This window comes from Ailuropoda melanoleuca, chromosome 17 (genome assembly GCF_002007445.2).
Source record: "Ailuropoda melanoleuca isolate Jingjing chromosome 17, ASM200744v2, whole genome shotgun sequence".
Lineage (NCBI taxonomy): Eukaryota > Metazoa > Chordata > Mammalia > Carnivora > Ursidae > Ailuropoda > Ailuropoda melanoleuca.
In genome coordinates this window covers 2,234,427-2,250,613 of record NC_048234.1, presented here as the reverse complement: position 1 = coordinate 2,250,613, position 16,187 = coordinate 2,234,427, and the positions used below count along the sequence as shown (strand labels likewise).

The following is a 16,187-nucleotide window of genomic DNA, read 5'->3' as shown; positions in this document are numbered from 1 at the left end:
ATTTTATATATATATATATATACACTCATATATATATATATATATATACACACACACACACATACACACACGTGCACACACACAGCGGAACCACAAGAGAGACAGAAGCCTTGGAGGCAGGGGGCAGACATGATGACAGCTCCCCTATATCCTTAACCTGCACTCCTCTGAGGCAGAAAGGCACAGGAAACGGAAGGAGTTGAGGATGGACCGGGGGATTTGAATTTCAGAACAGGTCAAAATTCCAAAACCATGGACATTTTTGGGAGAACTGAGATTGTAGACATTTATTTTTTTGAAAATATGATTTAGGAAACTAGCTTCCAGAATTTGGAGGTTCTGGGCAACAAATGAGATTGTGGCAAATTGGAGACTAAAATACATGTATCCGAGCTGGGGAACTTGAATATTGTGAATTTCAGACGTTGGAAATTTGGGATTTTGCAATTTCGTCTTTTGAAAATTATTCAAGTCTTGTCAGTGTGTGCCCTCTTTCCCCATGTTCCCTGGGGAGAAGGGTGATGGTGGAGTGGAAAGGCCACTGGTTCTGTGCCACAGCACGCAAGGTTTAGAATTCTACAGACTAGCTCTATAGGTAGTGAGGACCCCGATTTAGAGAAACTGACCAATATTTATCTCCGCATCTGTGTGTGTGTCCAACTCTCTAGGCCAATAAACCAACAAGACAGACAAACTGTGCTCCATAGTGGGATGCCAAGTGCACTTCTTTGCGTGGCTGGCGGGTGGGCTGGACAGGGACATGCCTGCCTTGTCCCCCAGGGATCCTGGGAGCTGCGGCTGTATGATCCCTCTGAGGGCACAGCCTCCGGCAGCTGAGAAGGTGTGCGGGCTTGGGGACCCTGCATACTTCACGGTAATGGCTGCAGCCGCTAGGGCTTAGGCTGACTTTGGTCTGACCTCCAGGCAGAAACAGTAACTCAGCCCCGTTCGCACAGCCTGCTGGGCACAGGATCCTCATGTCCCGTGCGCTTTACACCTGGTGCGACCCGCTCTCCGAATTGAAAAGAAACGGACATAAAGTGAGTGATGGTCGTGAGATACAACCACCTTTCTTTTTCCACTCCTAGCCTTTTATTGCCTTCAACTCCCCATCTCCCCACCCCTCCCCTTGATTTTGTCTACTGTTACGGAGAGATGGGCAAGTAAGATGAGCCAAGCTGGCCAGCTGGGTGGGGACTTTGGGGAATTCTGGTACAAATACCTTGACCAGGGCGGGCCGCCACACTCACCAGCACTAGCAGGTTGCTGCCAACAGGGGAATCAGGCCCGGTGTTACCGTAGCTCTAATTTTTTTTTCAAGAGAAGCCAGAAATCCAGATTTCTCTGTGCAATATTCAGATTTTCAAAGTAGCTAACTCACACTAGAACTTGTGCAGGTCAACAACATAGGTCACACACATATAGCAGTTTGCAACCTCTGATGTATCCTGCGTAGAGCTTTTGCTCCCATCTTCTCATATGACCCTCAGACTGGGGGACAGATACTATTCTTAGCTTCATTTACAGTCGTGGAATCTTAGGCTGAGTGGTTTAATACCTTATCCGAGGTTTGAGCACCAAAGCTGCGACAACATGAAGGTTTTTTAAAGTGCTCTTTCCCCCCTCAGTACAAATGCATCCTTTTAGAAGTAACTTTCTTTTTTATCCTAAGGATAATACTTACTATGAAACAACGAATTACAGAAAAATAAAAACAAAAAGAATGACCACTAGTCCCAACATGCAAACATAAGCACTATTAACTGGTGTTTTTCCTTCCAGGAAGAAAAAATTCCCCACTCACTCAACAATGTTAAGCACCCACTATCCTATAAGTCAGGACCTGGGCCAGGTGCTGGGGGTATTACAGCGAACGAGACACAGTTCCTGCCCTCCTAGGGCATACAGTCTACTTCTCGTTCTCTTTTCCATTCTAGTGTTGGTAACCTAGGGTTGATATCCAAAGGAACTTCTAGAAACCAAAGAATAAACAAACTGATAGTGCGCTTCTGGTGGGACCCAGGGCTTCCGTCAGCCCCGTCCCCCTTCGGCGCTCTCCCCAGAAAGGCAATGATGTGGGAAGCCTGGACTCCTAGTGGAGTCGCGAGGCAGAAAGGTATAGGCCTTAAGAGTACTGCCCAACTCTCAGTTCAGCTGGCCGAGGACCCGCATCTTGGCCCTCTGTCCTCAAGGAAAGGGGTCGGCAGGGGGCAAGTGGTACGAGGCGTCCAGGAAGATGACGAGGGTCCCAACGCTCGTGAAGATGATGAAGGTCCACAGGAAAAGGCGATCCACTACCATGGCCACAAATTGCCAGTCTTCTTTCAGCTGGGGGTAGGCAGAGGAAACTGTCCCTGAGCTCCAGACCCCCAGGGAAGGCCTGTCCTGTACCCTTGCCCTTGTCCTACGGCTCGGAGACAGGGGTGGGCCGCGGGACCGAGGAAACCGAAACCGCGGACGACGGATGGAGCGAAGAACCAGTCGGAAAACAGGGGGCGGGACCAAAGGAGGCAAGCTTCCAATCAAAAACAAGAGCGGGTGCTAGGGGCGGAGCCGGGGTCTGCGGGTGGAGCCAAGGCCACCCAGGCCCTGCCCTGCTCCACAGTCATTGGACTTACCGCGTCGTGGTCCTCCTGTTCCTGCAGCTGGCGAGCAATGTAGCTGATCGAGGAAATGACCTCCCGCAGCTCGGGAGGCAGGCCCACAGCCCGGGTTGGACCATCGATAGGCCGCCGCAGGTCCGGGGCAGACAGTTCAGGCTGGAACCTGGAAGAGGCGGGGCAGTTTGCCCAAGTTCCAGGCTCCGTCCCGAGTCCCTCCTCCAACACTCTTGTCAGTTTTCAAAACGTGAGAAGCCCCTTTAGGCTGTCCCCGCCAGCGGCGATCTCTCCAGCCTTCCGCAAGTCTTCCCATCTCTCTACGCTTTAGTTTCCGCCTTTCGGCCCAGCAGGCGGTGGGAATGGGTACTACAATTCCCATGATGCTCAAGGGCATCTTCCGGGACCTTAAGATGCCTGCCTCTGCACAGTCTTCTGGGAACTGTAGTTCCCTCTCTCCCTTCATTGTAGGCGATGGGGAGTAGGTACTACCTGTTGGGTTTGGGGAAGAGAAAATCGTTCGGTGGCTTCCGGATGAAATATTCATCTGTTCCCCGACCCCAGCCACTTCCGGGAGAATCCCTGAGGGCTACAGGAGGTGGCTCCGGCATCAGGTCTCTCTCAGGTTTGGGCCTCTTCAGACCCAGGAATAGAGGGAGTTTGTGGATGAAGATCTGCTGAGTAGAAAGGAGTGTTGGCGGGGGCTCTTATGCTTTCAGACCGGAAGGGAAGCAGCCCGCGGCTCCCATCCACCTGCCCATCCCCGCGCATGCGTGCGCACGTCCCTCCGAGCCACACAGCCTCAAGAGCTCCTAAGTGGGCTGCGAGGCGCGTCCTCGCTGGAAAGAAAAGTTAGGAGGGCTTCGTCCCTGATAGGACCTGACCCTGAGAATGTTTCCCTGGGTCCCAGGATGGGCAGCATTGACTAAGAAAATATGGAATCCATGCCATGACAGTGTCGGGAGAGTAAAATTAACTACACAATGTTTCAACACCCAACAGGCCTCGGCACTAGAACATTCATTCTATCAGGAGTTGTAATTCCCCCTCAACTCTGTGAAAGGGAAGGTTGAAGTTGGTAGGAGGGTTGCAGAAGTGTTACCTGCCCCCAAAAACAGACACTAGGACTGATGATAAACACAGGTCGGAGGAGGACACCTTACCCGTCGGACCCAAGCAGGCATTTGGTGAGTGTGGGGTGAGCGATGGTGCAGGTTGAGGACTACGACGCTGAGGATGACTGAGAAGGTGACGAGGACCATGGTAAACATGAGGTACTTGATAATGATGGGGACAGACAGGGAGGTCTCAGGAACTTTGTCTGCCAGCAGCAACAGGAACACGGTAAGTGTCAGCAGGGCAAAGATGGAGAGCCCCATCTTCTCTCCTTTTGGGGCAGAGAGGAAGGCAGAGGATTAGGCTTTGCCAGAAGGCAATTTCCATGGCATCATCAGTGACCATGTTTCCAGCCCACACAAGGACAGGCTTTTGGAAGGGCCAACTGCATGCAGATGACTCCTACGATTATACCTCCAGCCCAGACTTATTCTCCTAAACCCCAGATTTATAGCCGCCTGCTGATTTAACCTCTCTGCCTGGATGTCCAGTAGACACCTCGAACATGTCCCAATCCTAATCGCTGGAACACCAACCCTTCCCACAGGCTCCCCCATTTCACGAATGACAAATCCATCTTTTCCGGGCTCAGGCCAAAACCCTGTCAGTCATTCTCAACCGTCATCTCTCTCTCATCCCATATCCAATCCATAGCAAACGCTACTGGCTGTACCTTCAAAATATATCCGTACAAAGCACCATTACCACAGGCCCGAGTTATTATAAAGTCTTCCTCTTTGCTTCACCCTATTTCCCCTGCTGACTGTTCTCAACAGAGCAGCCAGATTGATCCTGTTAAAATGTAAATCAGATCGGATCACTTCTCTTCTCAAAACCTTCCAGTGGCTTCTCATCTTCTTTAGCATAAAAGCCAGTCCTCAGTGTGGTTGACAAGGCCTTCTTCCCATTATCTCTCCAACCTTATGTCCTACAGTTTTTCTCTTGCTTCCTTGGTTCAGTTATCCTGGCTATTTCTTGAATATGCAAGGCTCACTCCCACTTCTGGGTCTTTGCATTCAAGTGGTAGCTCCACTTGGTACATTCTTCCCCCAGATATCTGCCGGGGTCATTCTCTCACCCCCTTCAACTCTTCCTTCAAATATTGATCAAATACTTCCTTTTTATTGAGGCATTCGCTGACCTTTTTTTTTTTTTTTTAAGATTTTAAGTAATGTCTACACCCAGGGTGGGCCTTGAACTCACAACCCCGAGATCAAGAGTCACGTGCTTTACTGATTGAGCCAGCCAGGGGCCCCTGACCCCCTGACCATTCTATTTTATTTTTATTTATTCTTTCTTCTTTCCTTTTTTTTTCTTTTCTTTCTTTTTTTTTTCTTTTTTTTTTTTTTTTTAGAATGGGAGGGAGAGAGGCAGAGGGAGAGAATCTTAGGCAGGCTCCACGCTCAGTGCTCAGCATGGAGCCTGTGGTGGGGGATCTCACAACCCTGAGATCATGACCTAAGCAGAAATCAAGAGTCGGACACTGAACCAACTGGACTACCCAGACACTCCCTGACTGTTCTATTTTATTTTATTTTATTTTATTTTATTTTATTTATTTATTTTTTAAAGATTTTATTTATTTATTTGACAGAGATAGAGACAGCCAGTGAGAGAGGGAACACAAGCAGGGGGAGTGGGAGAGGAAGAAGCAGGCTCATAGAGGAGGAGCCTGATGTGGGGCTCGATCCCATAACGATGGGATCACGCCCTGAGCCGAAGGCAGACGCTTAACCGCTGTGCCACCCAGGCGCCCCTGTTCTATTTTAAATTATAACCCCCACCCCTATTCTCATCCTCCCTAAGGACCTTTCCTACTTTATTGTCCTCCTTAGGACCTGTCCTCTTTTAATATACTATCTAATGGATTAATTTACTTTGTTCATTGACTGTCTCCCCACTAGAATGTAAACTCCACAAGGGCAAGGATTTTTGTCTCTTTTCTTCACTGATGTATTCCCAGTGCCGAGCACATTACAGACACTAAGCAAGTATCATTGCATGAATGAACAGACAAGTCCTTGTAGCTTTTTTTAGGAACTAAATAGCAATTTGAAGGATCTAAAAATGAAACAAAATATGTAAGGATATGCCAGGTGGCTGATTATTCCTGTGGCATAAAGCAGGCACCTCAAACTTCCTCAAGGAAGGTATTGAAATAAAAAACTTTTATGGTCTGCTCTACGTAAGTCCTATAATATTGGGTTCCAAGCTTTGCCCTGCTCTGGGAGGAAGCAGGAGTTACAGGTGGAAGTGCATTCTAGAGCTGCGTCACTTTCCTTCCCGAGACAGAGAACTTGATGCCAGAGAGAAGGAAAGCATATTTTAAATACCCGAGTTAAGGATTTCAGTCCCTGAATCAGACTGGCACCAACCAGAGTTGGAATTGCGACACTACGTCTCTCTTAACTGTAATGTGGGGCGAATGACTTAAACTGTCTCGGCCTCTTTGTCCTCCTCTGCAAAGCGGGAAGACAATTCAGTACTCGCCTCACAGAGTTGTCCTAAAGATTAGAATTGAGTTAATGTAGGAGCACCTGGGTGGCGCAGTCACTTAAGGGTCCGACTCTTAATTTCGGCTGGGGTCGTGGTCTCTCAGTCAGGAGATTGAGCCCCGTGTCTGGCTCTGCCCTCAGCGCAGAGTCCGCTTGAGATTCTCTCTGCCCCTCCCCCCTTCTAAAATAACTAAATAAATCTTTTAAAATAAATGAGCTAATGTATGTAACATGCTAACTGTTCTACTTATAACAAGTGCTCAAAACTAGTAAAAATAATACCAACACTTACATAGAACTTACTTGGTACCAGGCATAGTTCTATTAACTCAATTAATCCTCAAAATAATCCTATTAGGTAGGGACACATAAGAAGGAATTTGCCCACGGTTACTCTGTAACTACATTACGATGCCTCCTAGAGAAATGTTGCTATTATTTCCAAGAGAATCTCCACGGGTCTAGTAGGTGTCTGGAAAAAAAAGGGGGGAGTGGGGTGGGGAAGATACCAGGAATGGGGAAAGGGAAAGGGAGCGTTTTCTAACCCCAGGAGTTGTTGGTTCCAAGGATGAGATTTTAGGATTCTGAAGGAAACAGTTCAGGGGCACCAGGGATGGAGAGAAGTGGGCAGCAGAGGGGAGGCCAAGCCTGGGTTTGGAGGGAGAACCTGGATCCCATGAGAAGACTCTGGTTGAAGGGAAAACCTGGGCAAGATTGCTGAAGCATAATCCATGATGGCTTGGATTGGCAGAAAAACCTTGCCTGGATTCAGGGTGGACAGGAAGAAGCTCAGAAGGAGGGTTGCCGGCCCTTCCCTCCCTTACCTGCATCTGGAGGCAGGTAGAAGACGAAGATGGCCAGAAGAGTGATGAGGATGCATGGGGCAATGACATTGACCAGGTAGAAGAGAGGCTTCCGGCGAATGATAAGGTAGAAGGTGACTTCTTGCCGCTGTCCTTCCCCGCCTCCCCTAGGATCCGCTGGAGGCTGGATTAGCCGAGAAGGCTTGTGGATAATTTCCCACTGGCCATTCTCTGGGAGGAAGGAGAGGGGAGGAAAGAAGAAAGGGACACAGAGGTGGGGCCTGTGCTTATTGCTGCCAGATATGGCTTGCTCTGCCACATCCTAGACCTGAGAGTGGCTGATGCAATAAGGTGCCAGCTGTGGACACCGGGCTGGGCAGCGCATCTCTGATGAACTTGAACGAGTTTCCATTTCCATATCTGCGAAATGTAGAGAGTCCCACTTATCCTGCCAACCCCACAGGGTTGTACTGGGCATTGCTGAAGGCGGGTCTTTATCAGCCTGTTAGAAACTGGAAATCATGAAGCCCACAACGTGGGAGCCATGCCCACTCACCAATGAAGGTCCCTTCGTGAATGTGCACTTCCTGCCGCTCCTGCTTATCAGGACCCAGGCCGGTCCGCAGGCTGACCTCGGAGCTGTCGTAGCTGTAGGAACTGAACACCATGGTGCAGTTCTGCCAGTCAAAGGGGAAGTAGGTGACCTGGATGGAGTGGGGAGTCACCAGAGCTGCCAGAGGGCTGTTCGGGGCTGGGGGCGTTGGGGGAGGTCGTTAGGCAGGTCACAGGGAAGTAGGGTTCACAGATGCATTGGCAGGTTATTAGGGGAGGCCGTGGGCTACGGAAGCGAGGTCACTGAGAAACACTGCAAGTCAGCGACAGTGAGCGGAGAAGATGAAACAACGCAAAATCAGGAGGACGGGAGCGATGGGAGGGTTATGCCAGATAATGGAGGAGGGACGGGAGGCGCTTCGGAGTCAGTGTCTCGGGAGAGGCAGGGTTCCCAGCGGAGGCCCGGGCACCTGGATGCTGCAGCTGCTGCGATAGAGGCCCGGAGGCTGCCAGCGCACGGAACCATTAGAGGACACCACGACGTTTAATTCCAGAGCAACGTCAAAATTCCCGTCGTTGCTGCGGGTGAGGGACCTTCTCAGTCGGGATCAGCCCCGCCCTCCCGAGGCCCCGCCCACCTCCCCGTCTCGGGGGAAGATCCTACTTGTTTAGGAGCACCACATCCGGAAGCCACACGGATTCAGCCGTGATCCGGAGGGAATCGATGCCCTCGTGCTCCGCGGGGTCCCAGCTCAGCCTGTAGTCCGTCCACTCCTGTGGAAGCAGAGGCTGAGGGGCTATCCGGGGCTGGAGCTTGGGAGGGGACGTGGGATGTCCGAAGGAAGCGGGAAAGGAGTGCAAGGAGGGGGAACCGACCGGCCTGGGCTATGGTTCTTGAAGTCGGGGTTCTGATTCCGGCCGCACCTTTACTCCTTGGGACCCCGTCGGCTAACCTCCCCTTCCCTCGCCCCAAGCCCCAGATTTTTAGTCTGTAAAAATAAGGAGGTTGCACTAGCTAGCCGCTAAAACAGTGTTTTTCAAGCTGCAGTTCGCGACCCTTTAGTGGGTCGGGAATCAAATTAGTGGCCCCAAGACAGTGTTTAAAAAATTAGAATAAGAAATGTGTGGAATGCAACTCTCATAGTAAAGATAGGTATTGTCCCTGAAGCTTCTGTTTCCGTTATGTTTTCTGAGGTCGTGATGCAAGAAATAATCTTACTGCCCGGACACTGGAGGAAACTGTAAAGGCAGCGGGACGCCCTCTCCCACCCCGTGGGGTCTCCATACCAGGTCTAAGTACACCTTTGTGCTCATCTCCTCATCCTTCTCGTTCTAGAAGGGAAAAGTTTAAAGGGTAGAGGTGATGTGAATAGAGAGAGAGGAAGGGGCTCGGCGGGTCAAGCTCCCTCTGGAAACCCCTCTTTCTCTGAGTCCAAACCCCGCCTCCTAGATGCTGCATTGATTTAAGCCCCGCCTCTATCTAAGAAACTTCCGGCGGTCTACACCGCCAGCCAATCCAGCTTCCAGTCCGCCTACCCCGGCCCTCCGCCCCGCTCCGTCCCGGGCCCCACCCACAGCCCGTAACTCACTCAACCCTGAATCTCCGCCCGCTGTTGTTTCGCGACCCGGCCCGGCCCCAAGCTCCGCCCCAGCCTGCGACCCCGCCTCAAGGCCCGCCCCCCAGCCGACCAGAGGCCCCGGGCTTCACTTCAGCGTTCCTCGCCCCACCCGGCTCTACGCCCGGCCCGTCCAGCAGCCACGCCCACAGCTTGTCCATTGGTCCGATTTCGACCCAATCTCTGCTAACTGCCAGTCCATGTCCCGGCCTGGCCACGCCCCAGGCCCCGTCCCCAGAGGTCCCTCGCTCTCGCCCCGCCCAAAGCCACGCCCCCAGCCGGTCCGCGCGCCCGACCTCCACCCCGACGTGCGCCCTCACCAGGTTGATAAGTTGCGCCAGGCTGAGGCCAATGCTGACCCCGACACGGTCGCCCACCTCCCGCGCCGGCCGCACGGAGCTGTCATAGCCGGAGAAAAGCTTCTCGCGGAGCCGGCCCTCCGCCTCCGTGCCGCGGGCGCCTGGAGGAGGAGAGCACGAAGTGAAGCCACAGTGTCCAGCCACGACCCCTGGCCCTGTCACTGCCCCCCCAGGCCCAGACGTACCCGGGGCGAGCGGCGCCCCCAGAGCCCCCAGCAGCAGCAGCAGCGCCCCCGGGGTCATAGCCCGGCCGCGTTGCTCAGTGAGTTCGCTCGGTTCGCCAGCGCAGGGGAAGTGACGAGGCGCCCAGGAATGTGCACCTGTCGTTGGGGGGCAGCCGCCAGCCCCCCCGCCCCGCCCCTGGGACTTGGTCCCGCCCCAAGCAACTGCCAATGCCCGCCACCCACAGATGACAGACAACACTTCAGTTGTATAAATCGTCTTTAATTCAGAAAGCATGGAGTGCAGACCCCGTCCCCTGGGAGCAGAGCCAGGAGATGGGTGGAGCCTGAGCGGGGTCTGTGTGGGTGAGGGGAATATGTACCCCTCTTGCAACAAGCCATTAATAGAAAGAGCCTGAGGAAAAGTGACCTGCCTCTGAGCCCGAGCCCCTCGCTTTAGGGTCTCCTCCGTCTTCCCTGCCCGGGTCTGAGTCTACTCGGAGCCCTCCTTCCTAGTTCACTGGTGGGTTCGGGTCGTTTTCAGGCCTGTCTCTAGCTCTCCACGCTTTTCAGAAACATCTAGTCAGGCCCTTTTTGGGTACCTAAAACTTAGCTGAAGTTATAAGCTGTAAGGTAAAGCAAGTTCTATTAAATGAGAAGCTCTGGGGTTATATGAGGTCTAGAGCCCAAGAGGCCCTCACCGTCCTTGGCCTGACTTATCGGGCAGAGGGGCGGAACTTATTGCTGAATTGGGGTCTCTGCACTGGGGATGAAGACTGTGTCCTGTTTGTTCTTTTTATTCTAGAGCCGTTTCTTTAGAGACCTCAGCTTTAAAGGGGACCTGGAAGGAATTCCTGCTGAGGTAGCTAAGTGTTCACGTCCCCCCAACCCAGGCACAGCCAAAACCTGCCATGGTTTTAGCTCCTTGGCCATCCGAGCTTCCCTACTATGACCCAAGGATTCCTTCCCAAACTCCTCTGCCCTTCCTCAGACTCCATTTCCCCAGCAGGACCCCAAGGTGAGCTGCAGGAGCTAGAAACTGCATGTAAAAATAAGGTTAGCATTCTATAGGAAGAATCGGATTTTTAGAAAATGTAGGAAAACCAAGAAGCGTTTCCTGATTCATCAACAAAGTTCTTGATGAACCATAGCTGGATTCTTTCCAGAGCTCACCTTTAATAGGTATTACCAGAGAAGGTAGGAGGGTGGGTCTAAAACCCACTCTCTCTGAGCATTGATATGGCGTTATAGGCCCCGGTTCCATCGTGGAGGGAAGAGCTAAGAGTCGTGGTCTATGTCCTAGAGCTGAGATTCAGAAGGAAGTATGGCTCCATGTGTGTCTAGAACACCATGCTCTAGAGTTGGGTGTCTTTGGGATAAGAAAGTTAAAACTGTGGTGATCTGAGACTGATCCTAGTTCAGGCTAAGGCCAGCAGCTGGACAGGGCTCAAATCTAGCCTCTCTCTATTTGGAAACCAGGGGTCCATGTGGGTCAAGGACAGAAGCCTGATGGATCCAGAACAGAGCCTGGCAGCATGCCAGCATTCCAGCACAGAGCCTTAGTGCAAAAAGGGCCCTGGCTAAGGTGCCTGGTGTTCCAGAACCTGTCCAGAACAAGGCAGAAGGTGGAGTAGGGCAAAAAGGAAACTAATCCTGAGCTCCAGTAGACCTCTATAAATCTATGGCTCAGTGGCAATGAAGAGAGCATAGGGCTCCCGGAACTGGCTGACCACAGGGCGTGGAGCATTTATGTCCTGGGTCAGTCAGTTTGGGAACCCCCAGAGCCTTCTTGGGAAAAGGCTTTGGGGGGCTGTGAGTGTGGAAGGAAAAAAGTGATCAGCCAGGACGGTTTTCAGAATCCCCTCCTCTGAATTCCTCCCAGGAGCTGGAAGCCTGGGTGGGGAGTCACAGCCAGCCCCTTGGCTCCCTCAGGATACAGCACCTGCTGGGACCTGGCTGCTCGGGGCATGAGTGTGGTGGCTGGTGAGGGCAGGGCTGGGAGCTGGGCTGGGGGACGGGCTGTGGCAGTGGCTGGCTCCATGCAAGGGCAGGGAGCCTCCAGTCCACGGACTACATTTCAGGGGGTGGGGGACTGGAAGGGGAGGTCTCGGGGACACTGTGAAGAGAAGGCTCCCGGTACATGGCCACTGTGAAGGGGAGAGAGAGGAACAGGAAGGAGAATTAAGCATGGAGAAAGCTAGAAGTAATCAGAGGTCTGAAAGAGTGCCCTTCCCCGACACCTCCTCTGGGAACCCCAACCCACAGGAGGAGGGCTGCCCAAACCCCCAAAGGCCAAAGCCTTCCTGGCTTGACCTGTCATAACAGGTGTCCTCTTGAATATTTGTAGCCCCCAAATTGTGTGTCACTCAATGTCTACATCAAGGCCAGCACCCTCCCGTGTGGCTCACATTTTCTGCAGTCCATACTCACCCTCCAGGAGCTTGGGCACAAAGTGGGCGGCTGCCTTGGTCTTCTTGACTCGATTTCCCTTCATGACTCGGCCCTCCTTGTCCAGGCCCAGGTACCAGGCCCGGCCAGAGCGGCGCTGGCGGTAGAGGGCAGAGGCGTACAGGACATAGTAATTCTCGAAGACGCATTCTTTAAAGCGACACTCAGCTGTGAAATGTGGCTGGGGAGACAAAGACCCAGAAAGGCACACACAGACAGACAAAAAGACGTATCACTGGACAGAAGGGGGCCCTGGGAAGAATGAGCCAGGATAGAATCCATACATTTTGGACTGGGAGGGCCCACTTCTCACTCCATGCGGAAACTAGGAGAAAGGGAGGATGAGGGAGAGTCTGGTCAGCCCCTGATTGTTAGAAACTAGATTTGTGGGGGGGGCAGGGGGCTGGAATAAGAAGAAACTAGATTTGGGGGGCAAACCCCAGGCCACTCAGCCTCGTCATCTCACCGAGCTGTAGAGCAGCCCCTCGGCATTCATGGCCATGTAGTGACCCAGCTTGGCACTCTGGATGGTGACCACACGGAGCCCCACAGGGATCAGGTTGAAGTGGGCTGGGGGTGTAGAGAGGGGGCATCAGTGCCCAGGGCCTCAGACCCCCAGCCCGGCTCCCCCCTGCCCAGTTCCTCCACTTCCCTCGGGGGTCAAAGAGTCCGACCGAAAACAACAGCACCAGAAGCGAGAATAGGATGGTCACCTCCTATCCCCGTGCTCTCCCCTCCCACCCAGCAGCTGGCTTCCCCTCTCACTGAAAGAGCTGGTGTCCTCTGGGGTGCCCTGGATGCTCCCATCAGGATTCGCCTGGAGGTAGAAACCCTGGCGGCAGAACAGTTTGGTGACAATGCCTTTGAGCTGAGGCTCTGGAGAGAGAGAGAGAGACATTCATCCTTGAAAACGACATCTCTGTTCCCAGAACCATTCCTACACTTGGCGGGATCTGAGGAAAGAAAGAGGAGAATGGGTGGGGAGGACCAGGGTCCTGGGGCCCCGCTCTTTGACCCTCTAAGCAGGCTCTCTCTCCCACCTCCTCTCTGACTCTGGGAGGAAGCCGGGGTGTGGGTCCCTTCTGCTTCCTCTAACCCCCACCTTTCCGTTTAATTTATTGAAATTTATTTAAATGGCTTAATTCCTACTCTACAGCTCCACCAGAAGTGGGGGAGGGGAGAAGGGGAAAGAGGAAGGGGAGAACCATCAGAAGGCAGAGGGCAGAGGGAGGCAGGCAGGGCTGCAGAAGGGCCAGAGCGTTTGTGACTGTGGGGGGCGGCGAGGTGACCACGGGGTCGGGGCGCCCCTCCGGAGTGGGGGTGGGACTGGGCCCGACGCTGACTCAGCACCTGCTGCTGCGGCTGCCGCTCGCTTGGCGCGGGCCTTGCTTTGGCCCAGTGCCGGCCTGTCTGACACTGACCCATCTGTCTGTCTGTCTGTCTGTCTGTCAGTCCGCGGGCTCGCGGGGGCCCAGCGCTCCCTGAGGCCCAGCCTCTCCCCCTTCAGCCAGGTAACCCGCCTGAGGTGGGGGACATTCGGTACCAAACCAAGGAAATGGGGGAAGGGGGCCGGGGAGCTGGCGAGGCAGGCGGAGTCACGTGGGGGCCGGGTCCCACTCAAAGGGTGGGCTGCGGACCGTACCACTACGGAGGGCCGGCGGCGGGGGGAGGAGGGCACGAGGGGGCTACCCCTAGGGGAGCTGGGAGCAGGCGGGAGCGGGGCCAGAGGGACTCCTGCCAGTCGTGCCTGGACGGGGACCACGCGGCAACCCTCACAACTCTCCTTCCCTGTCCCTTGCTCTCGGCCGACTTCCCCGGACCCCCTTGTAGGTGGTACGACCCCCCAGTCTCCGAGCGGGGCTCTCGCCCCGTACTGGGTCTGAGTTCCTCGCGGCAGAGGGTCCCCGGAGCATGTGGGAGCAGCTTTCGGAGTCGCGTAGGGTAATGGGGGGTGGCCGGCTCCCCTCTTGAAGAGCAGGTCACCGAAGAGGGCGCACGGAGAGGCGGGCTGGCGAGGTAGCTGCAAGGACACCCGGGGGAGAGCTGGGGAGATTGGCGCCGAGCCAGCGAGGCTCGGCCAGCAGGAACCGAGCCAAGGCGTGGAGGAGCGGGAGAACCGGGGCGGGGGCGGGGCTGCCAGAGCTGCAGAAACCCTCGGGGTGACCCAGGCGTCCGGAACCCCCAGGCCCCTCCGCCAGGCATTGGAAGAATCGCGAGAGCCGGCACGTAGGCGGCGGACGGTGGGGGTGGGGACTCCTGTGTTGGGGGGGGGCGAGCCGGAGCCCCGAGGCTTCGAAGCGCCAGACATAGCCCCCCTCCCCAGCCTTCCCCTTGCTCTCGACAGCAAGGAGAATCGGGGTTATGGGCAAAAGAGAAGGGAAACTGAGGCATCGTCTGGCAGAGACTGTGTGGTCCTGGCCCACCCCTTTCACTTTCGGGGGAACCCCCCTCAGTCGGGCCCTATCCTGCGGAGTCCCTGGCCTCAACCTCCCAGGCCCGGAGACCCCGCTGCAGCCACTCACCAGGGCCGCGGGCCGGCCGCGCGGGCCGCCCCCCGCACAGTCGCACCTTGGACAGCAGGACGAGGAGCTGCTTCTGGCAAAGGGACTTGGTGCCGCGGGGACACACGCGCCGCTGCGCCGACACGGGCCGGCTGCCCCCGGGCTCGCGGACCTCCCGCTTCTGCCGGATCAGGCTACTGGCCAGAGCCGCCATGGCGCCCCGGGAGGAGACACCCCCAAACCGGCGGGCGCCCGGAGCGCGCTGGGCTCCTCAAGAGAAGCCCGCTCACCAGGGCATGTTCTTGACGCTGGGGTCCCAACTCGCCGCCTCACCCATGGGACCTGAGGATGAGCCCCAGGCCCCACACCCTCCAGCCACCAGCTCCCACGGTTGGACCCCGTGCTACCTCCACTGGACCCAGCAGCCTATGTATCTGTTGACCCCACCCTCGACTTTTGCCCCCTACCGAAAACTACCCCCTTCCCTGTTCTCCACTGTCCCTGTCCCCACTTCCCTTAGGCCAAAGTCAAGACCCTCAAAATTTGCAAGATGTGGTTCCAATACCCCCAGGCACCTTTCCACCCTATGTTGGAGACCCGCACTCCTGCCAAATGCACTTTCGTAACCTAAAGGGTGAGGGTCCTTAGCTTTGAGTATATTAGCTCAACCCCATCCCTACTGGGGCACTGCCAATGTCACAGAGGAACCCAACCTTGGTGTCTTTGCCACCCTCTAAGTGGAAAGGATCCCCCACTTTTTTCAATGAAGTCCCCCAGAACTGTCTGGGAAAACCCAGGCTGTCCCCGTTCAGCGATTAAGGGGTTCCCAGACCCTGTCTCTGGACAATACCTTTTTTCACCAAGTCACCCCCATTTCTAGGGGTATATGGTTCCAGCTGCTGAGCCCCTTTCCTCACCTTGTCACCCTCCACTCCTTTTGAAGTCACCTCCAAATCCGCCCTTCCTAGTGGATACACCAGGTGGTTTGTCTGGAGGGTCTCTCACCTCGAGATAAGGAGCATCCGGTTTTTTTTCCCCCCTCGTTGCCCCTTAATTTCCTCGGGGACAGCTGGTGCTGCTTAGATCCCACGCCCTCCAATTCAACCAGCCCCCTGAGAGGAGTGCACCCACGTTATCACCAGTTCCCAAATGTGAACAGGCCCCCTACAAGTCAGAGTGCATCAGAGCTTTCTGCGACAGGGCTTCTCGTCTTCCCCGGGACAGCCTATAGCACCCCTCTCCCTTCCCCGACGCCCCTCAACCTGTCCTGTCTTGTTGATCCGGCGACGGGTGGCGCTGGCTCCGGTTCCAGGCTCCTCCCTCCCTGTCCCTCGCCAGCGGAGCTTCCCCCCACGCCGGGCTAGGCGCCCCGGACCCCCGGAAGGAGGAAGGGTGTCTCCGCAGAGCGCCCTGGTCCGGCGAAGTCAGAGCACTGGGCCGGCGGCTGGACCAAGCAGAGCGGCGGCGGCGGCGGCAGCAGCAGTGGGGAGCTGAGGCGGCGGCGGCGACAGCAGCTCCCCCTCCTCGCAGAGCCGGCCC

General features: G+C 55.0%; 2 protein-coding genes across 6 annotated transcripts; both read right to left on the bottom strand.

Moving 5' to 3' along the window:
- Window positions 1–848: 848 nt before the first annotated feature.
- Window positions 849–9,858, bottom strand: CHRNB1 (cholinergic receptor nicotinic beta 1 subunit). Of its 4 annotated transcripts, none has more exons than XM_034646715.1 (11): window positions 9,724–9,858; window positions 9,500–9,639; window positions 8,851–8,895; window positions 8,228–8,337; window positions 8,034–8,157; window positions 7,568–7,715; window positions 7,033–7,242; window positions 3,761–3,984; window positions 3,090–3,274; window positions 2,619–2,766; window positions 849–2,328 (listed from the first exon to the last, which is right to left on the bottom strand). In XM_034646715.1, exons 1-11 carry the CDS (start codon window positions 9,779–9,781, stop codon window positions 2,188–2,190), a joined length of 1,533 nt encoding a protein of 510 aa, XP_034502606.1. In that variant the 5' UTR covers window positions 9,782–9,858; the 3' UTR covers window positions 849–2,187. The 4 variants fall into 4 exon arrangements, with proteins under 4 accessions (XP_034502606.1, XP_002924472.2, XP_034502608.1 ...); XM_002924426.4 differs by having other exon boundaries at window positions 3,090–3,271; window positions 8,034–8,142; XM_034646717.1 differs by having other exon boundaries at window positions 2,186–2,348.
- Window positions 9,859–9,974: 116 nt separating this feature from the next.
- Window positions 9,975–16,048, bottom strand: FGF11 (fibroblast growth factor 11). 2 transcript variants are annotated; one of them, XM_034647041.1, is made up of 5 exons: window positions 14,670–16,048; window positions 12,913–13,023; window positions 12,614–12,717; window positions 12,130–12,328; window positions 9,975–11,846 (listed from the first exon to the last, which is right to left on the bottom strand). In XM_034647041.1, the coding sequence occupies exons 1-5, from the start codon at window positions 14,860–14,862 to the stop codon at window positions 11,770–11,772; spliced, it is 684 nt and encodes a 227-aa protein (XP_034502932.1). In that variant the 5' UTR covers window positions 14,863–16,048; the 3' UTR covers window positions 9,975–11,769. The 2 variants fall into 2 exon arrangements, with proteins under 2 accessions (XP_034502932.1, XP_034502933.1); XM_034647042.1 differs by lacking the exon at window positions 14,670–16,048 and adding an exon at window positions 13,569–13,706.
- Window positions 16,049–16,187: the final 139 nt, after the last annotated feature.

Coding starts and splice junctions, on each gene's coding strand:
- FGF11 (XM_034647041.1), bottom strand. CDS start 14,862: ATGGCGGCTCTGGCCAGTAGCCTGATCCGGCAGAAGCGGGAGGTCCGC. Junction 12,718..12,912: donor AGAGGACACCAGCTCTTTCA/GTGAGAGGGGAA, acceptor CTACACCCCCAG/CCCACTTCAACCTGATCCCT. Junction 12,329..12,613: donor AGGGGCTGCTCTACAGCTCG/GTGAGATGACGA, acceptor TTGTCTCCCCAG/CCACATTTCACAGCTGAGTG.
- CHRNB1 (XM_034646715.1), bottom strand. CDS start 9,781: ATGACCCCGGGGGCGCTGCTGCTGCTGCTGGGGGCTCTGGGGGCGCCG. Junction 9,640..9,723: donor GGGGGCGCCGCTCGCCCCGG/GTACGTCTGGGC, acceptor CTCCTCCTCCAG/GCGCCCGCGGCACGGAGGCG. Junction 7,243..7,567: donor TCACGAAGGGACCTTCATTG/GTGAGTGGGCAT, acceptor CCTTCCTCCCAG/AGAATGGCCAGTGGGAAATT.